At 36.9% G+C, this 17,709-nt stretch overlaps 1 protein-coding gene across 1 annotated transcript in view; it reads left to right on the top strand.

Moving 5' to 3' along the window:
* The first annotated feature begins 418 nt into the window (after nucleotides 1–418).
* FRK (fyn related Src family tyrosine kinase) overlaps nucleotides 419–17,709 on the top strand; it is a 105,528-nt gene continuing 88,237 nt past the window's right edge. The window contains exon 1 of the mRNA XM_059401238.1: nucleotides 419–1,407. Within this exon, the coding sequence (XP_059257221.1) occupies nucleotides 1,034–1,407 (374 nt within the window). The 5' untranslated portion in view covers nucleotides 419–1,033. The remainder of the gene's footprint in view (nucleotides 1,408–17,709) is intronic.

Raw genomic sequence — 17,709 nt, 5'->3', positions numbered from 1 at the left:
CATTTCAGAAATAGTACATGAGAGATGGGAAATTAAATGTCTCTGTGGGAAAAAGCAGTGTTTCAGGTTCTCAGCATTTTAGTCAGCTGCTCTCGTATTTTTCCAGACTGTAAATATATTCTGAAGCTATTAAAAATCTATTCATCGTGATGAAAAAAGGTAGGAATTCAATAGTTCTTTCCCATTTGCCATTTATCCAAAAACAAATATCTAAACACTTTAATTATCCTTTTAATTTCCCTTAGAGGTGGCAGAATGATCCTACTCATCTTCATGAGGGAGCAAAAAGTCTGTGCTGGGGACATAGCAGGACAAAAATCTCCCTGGGCTAGCCTGTTTATCCAGTGATAAGGACTTTGGCAGCTCCCTGGTGAGGGCGCTGGTGTGGGAAGGGAGAGGTAGAGAGGACAGGAATCTCTTTTAAATCACAGACAAAAGGAAACCAGGAAGTCAGGAGAAATTACTGCTCATAGCTCAGGATGTTAAAGGCAATAGGCTCCCCTGGTTAGTTAATCATTAGCAAAAAGGAAAGCTCTGTGGGGGTCAGGACCGGCCAGACCACAGAGACCAACTCAAGCAGGGAGTGAGCTCCTGGCAGAGGCCAAGAAGTGATCTTACCTGCAGTTCATCTCTTTCTTTTACTGACTTTACCTCGGGACATAAAGCAAGATGACTCTTCTGTTCTTAGACGTTTGTCTAAATGAAGCCCTCTTGATTTCATTTTTGCTCTGGGATTCCTAAGCAGAGAAGAAGATAAGACATCTTCCCCTGAGCAGCCTCCCAGCTCCCGTTCAGTTTGGTACTGGGGCAGCAGCTCCAGCCACAGAAAGCAACCTGGTGAGTGTCCCCAAGGGGGGGGCGGTCACTGCAGGCAGATCTGCCCCTCGTTGTGAAACGGGGCTTTGAACACTTTCTGAAGCCTAAGGAATTGGTGCTGACTTCCAAGCTGCCTGGTGGAAGAAGAGAAAGTTGATCTGCAGACCCTGAGGGGAGAGGGAGAAGCCCCTCTTCCCCTCCCCCTTACCACAGCACCATGGGCAACGTTTGTCTGAGGTTCTGGGCATACTTGCGGCCCTGTCTCCCCTGCTTGTTCCAGGAGGCCGACAAGCCGGGAGTGGTGATTGAGAACCCCATGGCCCGCTGCTCCCCCGGTCCTCCCCAGCTGCAGAGTCAGGAGCCCGGGAGAAGCCACGGCCACTACTTTGTGGCTCTGTTTGACTACCAGGCTCGGACCGCAGAGGACCTTAGCTTCCGCACGGGCGACAAGCTCCAAGTCCTGGATACTTCCCGGGAGGGCTGGTGGTTCGCCAGGCACTTGGAGAAAAGGGGAGATGGCTCTGGCCAGCCGCTGCAGGGCTATATTCCTTCTAACTATGTGGCTGAGGACAGAAGCCTGCAGGCAGAGCCGTGAGTAGTACAAACCCACACTTTGTTTCTCAACTGTCTGTGGGCGGATGAGCTTTCCTTCTTACCTATCTGCAACCCCCTAATTTCCAAAGAGCCACCCAGAAAGTATGAGGAAGTCCTGGCAGGAACCTCCTCATTGAAACACACCTCTCCTGCTCAGTGAGAGTGAAACTGGCGGGTAATTGTTGTGGAAATGACTTCTATTACAATATGTAAACCCAGGGGGCCCCCGGGTGCATCTTCATCAATGTAAACAAATGGTGCAGTTAAGGCCCTACCTTTACTTTGGCTGTAAAATAAATCATGCCTCACTTGTGTAACAGAACTGCATTTCATTGGCAGGTAGGTCATAGATCTTCCTTACATCGCCCTTTCAAATCTGAAGTCCAGCCCTCTTGCTTTTAAAACTTTTAAAGGATCAACCCCCAACCCTAACTCTAATTTTAATCCTTTTTCATTCTGTTACGCACACACAGGGACAACTAACATACAGGGATTAACATTTAGAAGATGCTAATTTTTCACTACTTTATCCCACTGAAATCATGACTAGACTTTTTTCTTTGAGTACCAGATATGTACTTATACTACCCAAATTGTGATCGTTTGGAGCTTTTGTTATGATTAGAAACTGGCCAGCTACAGGTATTTAGTAATGGTAGAGAGGAGGTGATAAAGACTACTCTGATATTTGAACAATCCATGCATGCATCCATCCATCCATCCATCCATCCATCCATGCATCCATCCATCCACCCATCCATCCACCTGTCCATGCATCCATCCCTCCACCCATCCATCCATCCATCCATGCATCCAGGCAAGTGCCAGGCACATTAGTGGCATGATGAGTGGGGGAGGAGGGAGGTTATGCTAGTGGTGGTTGAATATAAAGGAGGTAAAACACAGTCTTGATAGTGGATATTTGAGGTTTGGTGGGTTGAGAAGCCAGTGGGGACTGTTACTGGCCCTAACTTTGTTCCTGCCTTGTTTCCATGGAACCCAAGACTGGGAATGTGTCCCAGGACTCATTTTATAGAATGGATCCTTAGTAGAGGAACAAACCACTGGGAATTCACTCAGTCTCTCATATGGTTCTCCTTTTCTATGAGAGCTGCAGCGTCCTTTACTAGCCCAGGGAATGAAATGGCAAGAAATTGCTCTTAGGGTAGTACTGCTACTTGCTAAACTCAAATACAAATACAGAAGGAGGTTTGGTTATTTTTGAGATTCTTTCCAACACCAGGAACTTATATACATGTTAACGAGGCTCTTATTTATGCCTAAATTTTATGCCTAGAAATGAACTGAAACCTAGACTTTTGATGAATGGAATTGTTCTCACATGAGAAAGTCATCTGCATAAACATTTGTTTTCTGTGTTAATCTATAGGAAATACCTTATTCATTGAATGCTTACTTATGTGTATTTATGTTTTCACTACTATATGATTTATAGACATGATATGGTATTATGGTATGATGTGGTAGTATGCTATTATATTTTATATTCAGCATAAGATACACATACTGTATGAATGAATACTAGAATATTTATATTAGAGTCTTGAACTCATAATCTAATATTTTTATCATTCTATTTTTTATTCATCATGATAAGTGTCGTCTCTAACCCGCACCGCATATTTCCCTCATCCGCCCATCCACATCCCCTCTAGTAACCACCGGTTTGTTCTCTCTAGTTAAGAATCTCTTTGTTGATTTTGCCTTCTCTCTCTTTTCCCCTTTGCTCATTTGTTTTGTTTCTTAAATTTCACCTATGAGTGAGATGATATGGTATTTGTCTTTCTGACTTACTGATTTCCCTTAGCTTTATATTCTTTTGCTCTATCCATGTGGCAAATGGCAAGATTTCATTCTTTTTATAGGTATATAATATTCTATCTATCATCTCTCTCTCTCCCTCTCTCTCTGGATATCTATGTAAATATCTGTATCTATCTATTTATCTCATCTTTATTTATTCATCTACCAGTGGACACTTGGGCTTCCTCCATAGTTTGGCTATTATAAATAATGCTGCAACAAATATAGGGATGTAATGAATTAGTGTTTTTGTATATTTTTTTGGTAAATACACAGTGGTATGATTACTGGATTATAAAATAGTTTTATTTTTAATTGAGGAAGCTCCATATAGTTTTCCACAGGTGTTTTTCACTAGTCTGTATTTTCACCAACAGTGCAGGAGGGTTCCTTTTTCTCCATATTCTCACCAACACTTGTTGTTTCTTGTGTTTTTGGTTTTAGCCGTTCTGACAGATGTGCAGTGATATCTCGTTGTAGTTTTGATATACATTTTCCTGATGATAAGTGATGTTGAGCATCTTTTCATATGTCTATTGGCTGTTTGTTTGTCTTCTTTGTAGAAATGCCTGTTCATATCTTCTGCCCATTTCTTGACTGGATTATTTCTTCTTTGGGTGTTGAGTTTGATAAGTTCTTTGTAGATTTTGTATACTAGCCCTTTATCTGATGTGTCATTTGCAAATATCTTCTCTCCTGTCAGCTGTCTTTTAATTTTGTTGATTATTTCCTTCGCTATGCAGAAACTTGTTATTTTTTTTTTAAAAGATTTTATTTATTTACTTGCCAGAGATCACAAGTAGACAGAGAGGCAGGCAGAGAGAAAGGAGGAAGCAGGTTCCCTGCTGAGCAGAGAGCCCAATGTGGGGCTCAATCCCAGAACCCTGAGGTCATGACCTGAGCTGAAGGCAGAGTCTTTAACCCACTGAGCCACCTAGGCGCCCCCAGAACTTGTTATTTTGTTGCAGTCCCCATAGGTTTTGCTTTTATTTCCTTTGCTTCAGGAGACATAGCTAGAAAAATGTTGCTAGAGTAAATGTTAGAGAGATTACTACCTATACTCTCTTCTAGGATTTTTATGGTTTCGGGTCTCACATTTAGGTCTTTAGCCCATTTTGAGTTAATATTTGTGTATGGTGAAAGAAAGTGGTCCGGTTTCATTCTTTTGCATGTTGCTGTCCAGTTTTCCCAACACCGTTTATTGAAGAGACTATCTTTTACCACTGTATATTCATTCCTCTGTTTTTGAAGATTAACTGACCATATAAATGTGGGTTTATTTTGGGTTTTCTGTTCTATTCCATTGATTTATGTGTCTGTTTATACATCAGTACCATACTGTTTTAATTACTTTGTACTAGATTTGAAATCTGAAATTGTGATACCTCTAGTTTTGTTTTTCTTTTTCAAGATTGCTGTGGCTATTTGAGGTCTTTTTTGGCTCCATACAAATTTTAGGATTCCTTGTTCTAGCTCCGTGAAAATGCTGTTGGTATTTTGATACAGATTGCATTGAATGTGTAGATTGCTTTGGATAGTATAGACATTTTAACAATATATGTTCTTTTAACCCATGAGCATGGAATGTCTTTCCATTTCTTTATGTCATCTTGAATTTCTTTCATCAGTGTTTTATAGTTTTATATTTGCAGATGACATGATACTATATATAGAAAACCCTAAAGTCTCCACCAGAAAAACTAAAGAACCAAAAAAACCAAAAACTACTAGAACTGATAAATGAATTCAGTAAGTCTCAGGATACAAAATCAATGTGCGGAAATCTGTAGAATTCCTATACACTAATAATGAAGCAGCAGAAAATGAAATTAAGGAAACAATCCCATTTATAATTTCACCCAAAACAATAAAATATCTAGGAATAAACTTAACCAAAGAAGTGAAAGACCTGTACTCTGAAAACCATAATCTACTAATTTTAAATGTATTCAATATATATAATTGCTTAGGACCTTTGTTTGCTCATCTCTAGAGTCCCTGGGGTAACATAGATCTCTGGGTTCCCTGATGGTCTGGGAAAATGAACTCTTAATGTTTCATATGTAGTGGTTAAGCTGCATTCCTACTTGATAAAACCATAAATGCTGAAGTAAACAAGTAAACTGAAATAAGATAAATTCAAAAGTGATAACATTCTGGGTAACAGGCTCGAGTACAGTGTCTGTTGCTTATTTAGGTTATCTTTGCCTAACAAACACAAAATAAGATGACTAAAATATCGTGGCTATTTTTTTTTTTTTTTTTTTTTTTTATTCTCATGGGCTATCTGTAACCAAGAATACTTTTTCTTTCCTACAGAACATTTTCCCTCTTGGAATTGGTTCTCAGCAGTATTCCTGTGTGTCACTACTGACCTATAGTGGGCTCCCCTTGGGATCTTCACATCCACTGGAATAAAAGCTTGGTGGCCAAAAGATGTTGCCACTGTGCGTCTCGGTCAGCGTGGGCCATTTCTTTTCATTTAAGTGTACACCATGGCCTTCATCTAGGAACAGAGATGAGTAATGAGGGTTCTTGCCATCAAATGGCTAAACTCCTTCACTACTCTCAGTGCAGGTAGCTGCCGCCTCGAGACTTACAGTCCATTTCAACTGGCAGTGATTGAAACTTAACAGTGAAGCAGTTAACAGTCTTCTGAGTGAGGGTGTCCAAGTGGGCCTCACAGTGCCTTAATACCCAGGGAATTACTCAAAGATGTCTTTTAATAGCTTTCTTCATTGAGTCTGTCTTGTTTTCCTTTCAAATACCGTGGACGTTAATGTGGTTTATTTTATAAGGAGCTCAGTATATAGCACTAAGTAAAGATTGTTGTTTTTATTTACATGTGTGAGATGGGAGGCAAGGGGAGACCAGTGAAGACTGCGTCATCTCATTCCTAAATAGATTAGCTTAATGCATTCATACTAGTATTTATCCTTTGCATCTTTATTTCTTGACTTGCAGAAATAAGAAAACAATGCAAATACTTAGGGAATTAATCAGGGTCAGGGCAAATCAGTTGAAGACTTTAGCATTTTTGTTTGTTTTTTTTAATACTGAGAAGTAGAGATGTTAAAAAAAGAACTATACTATTGTTAAAAGATAAAACAATTTAATACTTGATTGGTATTCCTTCTTGAAATACCTTTTCTGAATCTCTTGCTTTAAGTAATATAATAAACCCATTCTTAATGACTTATTTTGCCTGTAGGAAAAATTATTATATTTAGCTTAACTTCAGTTTGACACTCCTAAGTTCAATTTGAACTCCTAGGTCCTTTCATAGATGAGAGCTATTCTTCAACATTTTCAACATGGAAATTCTCAAAACCCTTGCTCTTAGAGCCTGATTACTGAGAACTCCGTTTACATGTTTTTCTTTTTTGAAAAAATGTACTTATTTTTATATAAATTCAATTAACATATAATATGTTACTGGTTTCAGAGGTAGAGGTCAGTGATTCATCAGTCTCGTGTGGTACCCAGTGCTCATTATATCACGTGCCTTCCTTCATGTCCATCACCCAGTTACCCCATCCCTCTGCCCCCCTCCCCTCTAGCAACCCTCAGTTTGTTTCCTGTGATTAAGAATCTCTTATTTTATGGTTTGTCTCCCTCTCATGTTGTTTTACTTTTCCCTCTCTCTTCCCCTATGACCCTCTGTTTTGTTTCTTAAATTCCACAAATCAGCGAGATCATACGATAATAGTCTTTCTCTGACATATTTCATTTAGCATAACACCCTCTAGGTCCATCCACGTTGTTGCAAATGGCAAGATTTCATTTTTTTGATGGCCGAGTAGTATTCCATTCATTTACAATTTTTATTCATAGTGTTTTTAGAGATAAAGTTCACCCAGAAAATAATGGCATGGAAATTACATATAAATCTTGGTGCCAAGAACAATGGGTTTAAATCCCATGTTTTTACCATAAAAATTTTTAGCTAATGCAGTATAGTGATGGAAAGCAAAATGATCAGTGGCTGTACAATTTACACATAGGAAGTCATTTATCTACAAAGGGCTTAAAATTTTTTTTGCCTAGGGGCGCCTGGGTGGCTCAGTGGATTAAGCCGCTGCCTTCGGCTCAGGTCATGATCTCAGGGTCCTGGGATCGAGCCCCGCATCGGGCTCTTTGCTCAGCAGGAGCCTGCTTCTCTCTCTCTCTCTCTGCCTGACTCTCCGCCTACTTGTGATCTCTCTCTCTGTCAAATAAATAAATAAATAAAATCTTTTAAAAAAAAAAAAAATTTTTTTTGCCTAATTGTCTAAGTGTGCTTTACGTGGTACTCACATACTTTATACCAAATTAAACTATGAAAGTATTCAGTGGAAAGCTTTTTCTCCTTTCAATTGCTACATAAAGGCAGATTTTTTCCCAGTTCCTCTCCTAGTCACCGTTTTAGGAGCAGCTTTGAAAAAAAAAAAAAATTGTACCTTGTAACTTTGTTGGTAGTTTATGATATGAAATAAAAGTGTTAGAATTTTATGAAGTATAAAGGTAATGGAATTTCTCCCCATCTGTTTAGGGCATATTTTCTTAATTGTGCTGCTCTTTAATGTGTCAAACTAGAGTTCCATCAAAATTTTATCCAATTTAAGATAGTTGCCGTTGTCTGGCTTGAAGAAAGTAGCATTGAAAAATAAAGTAGTGTAGTCTCAGGAAGAGAATTCTTTTGCCCCACCATTTAAAATACAATGGGAGCTTCACTATTTGGTGATTTGAATACTGCTGAATTTGATAACTATCCAATACAAGCTGTATGTAATGTTCCTAGTTATTTTCGAACTAGATGTCAGTAGACTTCTTTCTCAGCTGGGAAATGAAGCCAACTTTTGAATCTTTTTAGTAAATGATGTAGTTTAAAAATTAAAATTATTATTAATATATAAATAAATGAAGACATGAGAATATATGTATATTATTTGAGTATAATTGACATACAGTGTAACATCAGTTGCAGGTGTACATCATAGTAATTTGACAAAGTTTATACATTATGCTCTGTTGACTACAAGTATAGCTATGCTCTGTCCACATATATTGCTATTACAATACCATTGACTGTATTTCTGATGCCTTGCCCTTATCCCTATATCTTATTCATTTCATAACTAGAAGCCTATTTCTCCCACTCTCCCGCACACATTTTGTTCAACCACCATCCACCTCCCCTCTGGCAGCCATCAGGTGTTCTCTGTATTTATAGGTCTGATTCTGCTTTTTGTTTATTCATTTATTTTTCATTTTGTTTTATTTTTTTGTGGGTGAAATCATATGCTATTTGTCTTTCTTAACCTGACTTACTTCACTTTGCATAATACCCTCAAGGTCAATCCATGTTGTCTCAAATGGCATGATCTCATCTTTTTGATGAGTTCATAATATTTCAGATACCTTGCATCTTCCTTATCTGTTCATTTATTGGTGGACACTTAGGTTACTTCCATATTTTGGTTATTGTAAATTATGCTATAATAAATATAGGAGTACATATGTCTTTTCAAATTAGGGTTTTCATTTTTGGGGGGTAAATACTTATTAGAAGAGTTTTTTGATCATATAATATTTCTGTTTTTAATTTTTTGAGGAACTTTCATACTATTTTCCACAGTGGCTATACCAAAGGCATCAGTATATTCACAAACCAATCTGACATATCTACTTTGAGTAGTTTAAATCACTAGAAAATCACCTATAGGCAAGTCATCCTATAATTGTTCTTTTTCCAAATCATTTATTTCTTTCCCTTTGTGATAGTTTTTAAGGAGACTAAGTGTATATATATGGAAAGTGAAAATAATGCATTTTTAATTTCTCCTCCTAAGACAAAGTATAAATATCATTGTTTTAGAAACTAAGTAAAAAAGAGATTTCCATATATAAGTAAAGTATATTGTAAGAATAACATAACTGTTATTAAAATAAATGTTTCAGATAAATCCAATATAAGAATTTTAGGACAAATAATTTAATTAGAAAAATTTATTATTGAATGAATGTATTACCTAGAGAATTATGATGTATTTTCTCCTAATCCTTTGAGGTAAAATAACAAATATGGTGCTAAAATGATTAATTTATAAAACATTACATCTCAGATATAATATTATATTGTTGGTTGGTCATATTAATATAACTGTTATGCCTATGTCAGCATAATTGTGTTTCTCTTAATTTGTTATATAATGAATTTTATGTAAATTGTCACTATTTTCAAGAAAAATGATAATTGACTGCTAAATTAAAATAAATTTTATGAGAACAATGGCAAAGTCATAGAAGTGAGGAGAAGAAGAACCAACTGAACTGAACTAAAATCACAGCTGAGGGGCTCCTGGGTGGCTCTGTTGGTTCAGCATCTGACTCTTGATTTTGGCTCAGGTCATAAGCTCAGGGTACTGTTGTGCTCTTGCTGGGTGTGGAGCCTGCTTAAGATTCTCTCTCTCCCCCACTCCCTCTACCCCTTCCCTACCCTCCCCCTCTCTAAAAAAAAAAATCACAGTTAAAGTGTAAGTGTAATTAATAACAGTTTAGAGTACTTGCTGAATAGTAGAATTTGATTACATGTATCTCCAGATATCTTTGAGAAGCAATGAAATGACAATATCTTTGAGAAGCCATGAAGTGGCATGATATCTTTGAGAAGCAGTAAAGTGACATGGTACAGAGTCATTAAAATGAGCTAGGAGTAATTCTTAATCTTTTCTAAGAAAATTGATTAAATTGATAATACTTTGAAGGTTTCTTTTCTTTTAAAGATTTTATTTGTTTATCTGACAGAGAGAGACACAGCAAGAGAGGGAACACAAGCAGGGGGTGTGGGAGAGGGAGAAGCAGGCTTTCCGCTGAGCAGGGAGCCTGAAGCCGGGCTCCATGTGGGACACCATGAGGGACCCTGGGATCATGACCTGAGCAGAAGGCAGACACTTAACGACTGAGCCATCTGGGCGCCCCAATACTTTGAAAGTTTCAATTGTAGTATGCCATTCAAAATAACTCTTCCTTGTTGTTTTACCTACCAGAAAAAGCTAATGAGTTTCTAGAGGCACAGGGCATTTTGCATTCTTTTCTCAATGAATTGTTCATGTCTTAATTTTTGGTTAGACTCATAGTCAGAATGGCATAACTTCCAGGTCCCAGAAATTAGTGGCTCTAATCCACTCCTTGGGACAAAATACTGAGGGGTCACAGATCGATTTGAATATTATCTATAATGTAGAATGAATATCAAGCCAGAAATAGATTATGAATCTTATTGAAATGGTATTTAAAAATCACATATATACAAATTAAACCATATTGTGGTTATATTTAGAGTAAAGGAATTATTAGCCTGAGCTTTTAAATGGACAGAAAACCAAAACCCAATTTACAAAATTAATGTCATGGGGCCAGACTTGTAATTTCAGTTTTTATGCTTAACAGACATAATTTCAAATTATTATGTATATGAAATATTTTTCAGATTGTGCACGCTGAAAGTTTGATGCCTTTACTGAATATTAATAGATTTTCACTGTCACATCCTAAAACATTACCAAACACAATAATTATGTGTCCTTTTTACTAGTTTTCTTACTAATGAGCTGCTAATTTCTCTGCAGCATTTGCTGACTCCCATTTCTAATGGGAATTCTTAACACTTACTGTCATTGGAAAGGTTGGACCAGTGTTTCTGGGGGAAGGCAGTTATGCAGATTGATGATATTTTAGACCTCCTTATGGCTGTTTTCCTGAAGCCTGCAACTTTAGTATTAGTTTATGTGGATCTTTTTGAAGTTTAACGAAACAAGAATTTTGCTAAACCATATAGATGCAGATGTAGATCATGTGATCTGTATTATACATCTTTGTACTTATTTAACTAATCTGAGATGCCATATAGACTGTCCCTTGTGTATGACATTTTTGTCCTGATGTCATTTTTTTCCACAAAGCTTTTCAATTAGATTTCTTCCTATTTAAAAATTGAATTAATTTTAGTGTTAGATTCTTTTATGTTTTTACGTGTCTTTTTTTATTGATATGCATATTTTGTAGTGCCTTTAAATTCAGACTAATTTCTCAGAGGTTTTTTGATGAATTTTGTGCCTTTTGAAGGGTAAAATGAGGATGCAATTCAAAGACTGCTGTAACTAAGAACATTTGTAACCCAAGAAATACTATTACTGAGAAATTTTAAAATTTATATTAGTTATCTGTTTTGAAAGGCATTTAGAATCTTAAACCAAAATAAATATTTCTATTAACACAAATATTGTATATCCCATTGGCAGCATGATTCAGAAGAATGCCGTATGGTTCCTGTGAAAGGCCAGTATTGCTGGTGGATTTAAAGTCCCTCTGATGCTATCCCAATCTCACATATATCTTTTCTTCCACATCTGAGTATTAATCAATTATGACATACCAAGCTTCTCATCACAGGAGGGGCATCATCATGTAAGCCCCAGAATTTTGCTGCTGGCAAAGTCCTTTCTAGGAAGTCATCTCTGGAGGGTGCCTGTGTTATTCCTATAAAGTAGGATTCAGGACACTTTCTCCAATATCTCCTCAACATTTCTAGTCATTGAGAAAGATAGCTTCTATGGGATTCATATATCCATTCAGTAAGCATTTGGTGTATATTTACATGGTTAAAGGCACCGTTTTTGGGTAGTGGGAGATACCAGATACCAAAATGAACAATACAGTGATTCTTCTCAGGGAATTTTAATAATCTCTGGAGGTAAGACAAATAAACCAAGAAGATATGTCAGTGCTTGTCAGCCAAAGACCATCAGGAATACTCCTGTGCTGGTTTATTACTCTGTGAGAGGTAGGAGAACACAGCATGGACCACAGGGCCATCTCAGTAAGAGCATGTTAGAAAGGATGCATTATAGAATCTGGGGGTATAATTTTGGGGAGGGTTGAAAGAAGCAAGGCTTCACTCCCGATTGACTACTGTCAGGAAGTGGGGATAACTGTATGATTGGGTATTTTAATAAATTTTGTTGAGAAGGAGGGAAGACTAGTTCCAAGATTAAGGCTGTGATTGGTAAAGAAACAACAGTCACTCGGGGTAGCCAAGATAAGTGGATGTTTGGTCATTTTTGTGGTTAGACCATGTCCGTGTCTTTGTTGGTATTCAGATGTGATTAAGAGTGATCTGATCTTGTGTTGGACTTCCTCATCGTAGTCACAGAGTGGCCTCATCTGATGTTGATGTTCTGTGAGGTTATGTTCAACAGAAGAACACCAAGGCCTACTTATAGCGAAAGGCCAGCCCTTGGATGTCAGGGGCTGGTTTTCTCAACTAGCAGAAGACAGATGCTGATAAATACAATAAGAGTAGTACAGATTGTCATGTGGCATGCCCTTAAAAAAATTGCTATTTAGTGAATGAATGAGGAAACAAACACATTGATCAGTTCTGGTTTGGGAAAAATCACACCTTTCTTTCAGGGTTCAGGCTCTTAAGAACCTTTTCTAAGAAGGTTTGTCTAACCTTCATAGGAAGAATTTGTAACTTCTTACGATTTTGTATTTCTTGTTAATAGAGTGATGGATATAAAGATGGAATTTTGAATTTTGAAGGCATTCACACAGAGGTGTTATAGATGTCACAAGAATAAGAATTGCAGAATACTGTAGACTTCAGAAGGATTATAAGAAATGTACAGTGTGAATCTAAGAAGTAGAAGGGGCCAAAGATCAACTCTTTAGAAATGACCATATTTTGGGTGAGTAAGGGCAGTGTGTAGATCCCGGTAATGGCCCCATTGGTTCACATCTCCTTGCATCCACACACTTTGGAAGCTTCCTCCCACACAGACTCTCAGTTTGATCAACTGACTTGTTTTGGCCAATGGAAAAATGGTACATGTGACAAAAACAGAGATCGTAAAGCACTTCCGCCTTGGGACTTGCTTTCTTATTGTTCTTGGAGTTCTGCAAGTACCTTGAGAATAACCCAAGCAAAGGAAGAGACTGTGTGAAGAGAGGCCTTATTTGTCCCAGCTGATTTTCTAGCTGACTGCAGACTCATGGTCAAGCCCAGCTAAGATCAACAGAGCCCATCCCAAATCACTCACCTCTAGATTTGTGAGTTAACAGAATAGTTGTTTTGAAGCAAAACTAACTAATACAAGGAAGAAGAAGAGCCACTGAAAGAAACAGCGAAGAATTCATGGAAGTAGAGCAAAAACAAATAGAATATTTTTCAAAATAAGAAAATAGAATGTCAAGAAGGAGATGCTAAAGAATGATCAGAGTAATGAAAAAGAGGTAAAAACTATTTGAATTTCTTGGAGATTGCTGATAACACTAAAAAGAAGTTTCATAAAGTAATTATGGGTGACGTCATTAGGTGAAGAGAGTTTAATGAGGAACTTCATGCTTCATCTAGGACTTCGCACTGGGAAGGTTAGGCTGGGCTGAGCCATAGGAAAGGATACTGTATGGTAGGGCTCTACGCATGGGACTTGGGTCCATCCTGACACTCAGCTAAGGGAAAGCAAAATCAAGAGAGAGTTGGAACCCAGCTGAACAGAGTGTGCATTGTCCTAAGGACTTTGTTTATTTGGTTTCAGCTTTCACCCTCTGTAGGGTGTCAAAGTTGGTAGTTTTTCAGTATCCTCTTGTGGGTTGGGATATTTAGCATTTGGTAGTTAGGGTAGAGTGAGAGTGGGTTGAGGGTTCATTTTTAGCATGGTCACTTTGGCCTTCCCAAAAATTCTCAGGAAAATTAATGAATTTTTCTCTTTGGTGCTATACTTCCAAGTTTTGGGGTCATGTGGGAAGATTGAACTCAGTCATTTAATAGCTCCTTAAGAATACTTCAATACTTAATTATATATCTTGCATCTACATTTTTATTTTTATTTATTTTAATTTTTTTTGCATCTACACATTTAGTACTTATTTTCTGGGGTATAGTAATAGTACTATTTTACAAAATAAAAAAGAATGCACTCAGATCCATCTCCTCCAGTAATGTTTTATATACAAAACACAATATATGGTCCTCTTTGTCTTCTCTTAGAAGCAGATGAGGAGTCGTGGGTCAGGCAAGCCTTATCTGTCTTCTGTCATAAACTGCAGTTATAGAATATTCCTCTGTGTCATTTTAGGCTGTCATAATACAGTGAGTACAGTGATATTTCAGAAAAAAGCAATACAAAAGTGACTCAGTATCTTGTATCTGTATTATGCAATAGTTTATAGGAAACAGGCAGATACTGGTTTTGCTGCTGAATCACTTTGAACTCTGCTCTTATCAAGAGCTTAACTTAAGGAAGTAATAGTTTAACAAAATAGAAAGTCATGCTGTTGACTTAGTAGGTCCTGGTAAAGTGGTAGAAAGCAAAATAGCTTCATGGTAATTAGTGAGGATTGAAGAATCCCAACAGGGTGATTTTTCACATATGATCATTTTGGTGCTTAATGAAATTCCTGATACTTTTTAAAGCATAATTGCCCATTTTCCCAAGATTTTAATATTATAAAATATACTAGTTTATCAATGGCTTAAAAAAAAACTTATTTTTTTGAAAACATGTTTCAGAACTAAAAAATAATATGTGCAAGTTTATGGTAAATTTTAAAGTTATAATGATTAATAAACATCCATATAACCAGCTAGTCCATGAACTAGACAACTACTGTTGGGCCTTTGAATTCCTCCCCTGCCCCATCCCCAGAGTAAAATCTTTTTCCTAGAAAATGTTAATTGCAACTCAGTTTCTAATAGCAAAAGACTAGGATTGCTCCAAATGTCGATTAATAAGAAGGGACAATTTGTGGTTTGTTTACTCAGTGGAATATTATACAATAGTGAAAATGATGAATTGAGTGGTATGCAACAGCATGGATGAATTTTGGAAGCATAATGTCAAGTAATTTCAAGAGATTGCATATAATACGATTTTATCTGATAAAGTCTACAAGTAAGGGAAACCAAATAACATATTGTTTGGGTAGGCACAGATGTTAATAAACTATAAAATAAAGTAAGGGAATGATAAGCAGTAGCTATCTGACTTACTCATCTGAATATTGTAAATTCTGTACTTCTATAGAACACTTAAATGATTAGAAGTTACCTGCATCATGAGAAATAAAGGGTAGCCAATGTACTGGACAAAAGGTCACATACAAATATTGTGATTGAACATACATAGTTCATGATTTTACCTTCCTTATAAAATTACTTTCACAGAATTATCCTTCCTTATAAAATTATAAAATTTTATAAAATTATAAAATTACTTTCCTTATAAAATTACTTTCACAGAATTATCCTTTAATATTACCTCCTAACTTACATAAGAAAGATATAAAAACATACAGCTTTTGTAATTTTTGTTGTCATTATCCACTATGACTTTTAAGATGTCCTTTCCCCAAATTTCAGTGACAAGAATCCTTAAACCTGTAGACCATGGACTCCTAGAGGCTCCAGAGATAGGCTTGAGACAGTCCATGAATCCTCTGAAACTCTCAAATCTGTGTGATGTAGATTTGTGCATTTTTTAGGATAAGGGCTTATAGGTTTTATGATATTCTAAAGGGAACCATGCTGAAAAAAAAATGTGTAGGAACCTGTGTTACAAAATTAGCACAGACAAAATGTGCTTGTTTCTCCTGAAAAATTATCTATTTCCTTATAGCAGTTAATAAGAATTTTATTACACATTGCTTTTTTTTTTTTTTAAATTCTTAGGTACTGGAAAGCTCAGAGTCCTGTTGAATGCTTGGTCACGATAACCATTTTTGACCTTAAGTCTGGCTTATTTTCTACCTTCTCTCTTCTTTTTTTTGAATCCTTTTTTGGTTCTTATTTTATAGAACACATATTGAGTTTAATAGGGGTCTGTTATATAACCTACTTTAATACATAAATAATAATTATCATTCTAGACATCTTTTGCATTTTAAAACCTTAATTAGAAAGAAAAAAGTAATTTTATATCTTAATCTATATACTAATGAAAGAATACATTTTTAAATCAGCTTTGTGAGCTTGATTGAGAGACTAATTCTAAGGCAAACATGACAAGTTGTTGGATGGAATACAATTAATGATTGCTGGCCAAAACCCAACTTCACCACTCCATTTCATTTCTCCCCATTTTTTTTTTTTTTTTTTGAGGTTCCAACATTGGTTGGTGCTATCTCCCTGCCTCTTACCTCATCTGTTCCCTTCTAAGTTTCAATCAGGCATATATCTTTGTTTGCTGGAGAATTTGACACAACCTCCCGGGCCCTTTCTCCTTGCTCCTGGGCTTGCAGGCAGTGTGCGTTTGTACCGGAGTCAGATTCATTCTGCAGAGTGAGGCAGGAATGTGCCGCCAGGAGGGTCTTCAGCCCCGTGTGAGACCCACGTGCATTTGAGGAGAAAGACTACAAGGCATGAAGAGAAGGATAGAAACAAAGGGAAAGAGGGAAGTCAGAGGTTTAAAATGTGGATAAGGACCTCCTGGGTGGCTCAGTTGTTAAACATCTGCCTTTGGCTCAGGTCATGATCCCAGGACTCTGGGATCGAGCCCCTCATCGGGCTCCCTGGTCAGCGGGAAGCCTGCCCCTCCCTCTCCCACTCCCTCTGCTTGTGTTCCCTCTCTCGCTGTGTCTCTCTCTGTCAAATAAATAAATAAATAAAATCTTAAAAAAAAAATAAAATAAAGTGTGGATAAAACGGCAGATGAGTCTTTAATAAGCATCAGAAAAGAAGACGTAAGGAACAAACAGAAGATCCCATAAGCAAAAGTAAAAAAATATAATGGTGTTTAAGGAAATTAAAGGAAGTGAAACTGTGTGAGAAAGTAGGATAAGAGAGAGTTTGAGCAAGTAGATAATACAGTTGAGGGAAGCCTAGATAAGGATGTCTTGCTAGAACGGACAGAAGTTGGACAACTACGAGCATATAGGAAAATTCGTGATTCTAGGCTTATGTTAACTGTTTAAAAAATTAAGCCCAGGGGCTTTTACATTTGTGTTACATAACATTTATACTAAGGAGACTCTCACAAGGTCAGGTTCTTCATCTCAGGCTTTCCTTTTGGGGCTACACTGAAAAAAAGAAAGTGCTCATTATTATAGACCAAAGTGAGTTAAATCCTTTTCTTCTTTCTACTTTCTTTTACCATCCGGTGATGTATTACACTTTAGTGTACATTGTCTTTCACAAAGTAAAAAGAAAACAACCCACAAAAATACACACATCATACAGAAAGTGACACCAAATAAGTAACTTCTGGGACCTGAAAATAAATTGACCTCCTCTACTGTGTGCAAATTGGGTTAAAGCAACTTAATAGTGGTATAAGAAATCTTTAACATTAGCCAATGGGAAATGGACTGTACAGGCAAGGTGGTAAAATAGAAGACTTTTGTGGGGAATTAGAGGAAGTTATTAGCCTTGCTTAGCTCCCAGTGATTAAGAAAGTCTCACAAAGTACTGACACATTTGGGTGTGTTGCATTCTCC

The sequence above is a fragment of the Mustela nigripes genome, chromosome 5 (genome assembly GCF_022355385.1).
Source record: "Mustela nigripes isolate SB6536 chromosome 5, MUSNIG.SB6536, whole genome shotgun sequence".
In the NCBI taxonomy this organism is placed as follows: domain Eukaryota; kingdom Metazoa; phylum Chordata; class Mammalia; order Carnivora; family Mustelidae; genus Mustela; species Mustela nigripes.
The sequence above is the reverse complement of the archived record's forward strand: the minus strand, read 5'-3'. Positions and strand labels throughout refer to the sequence as shown.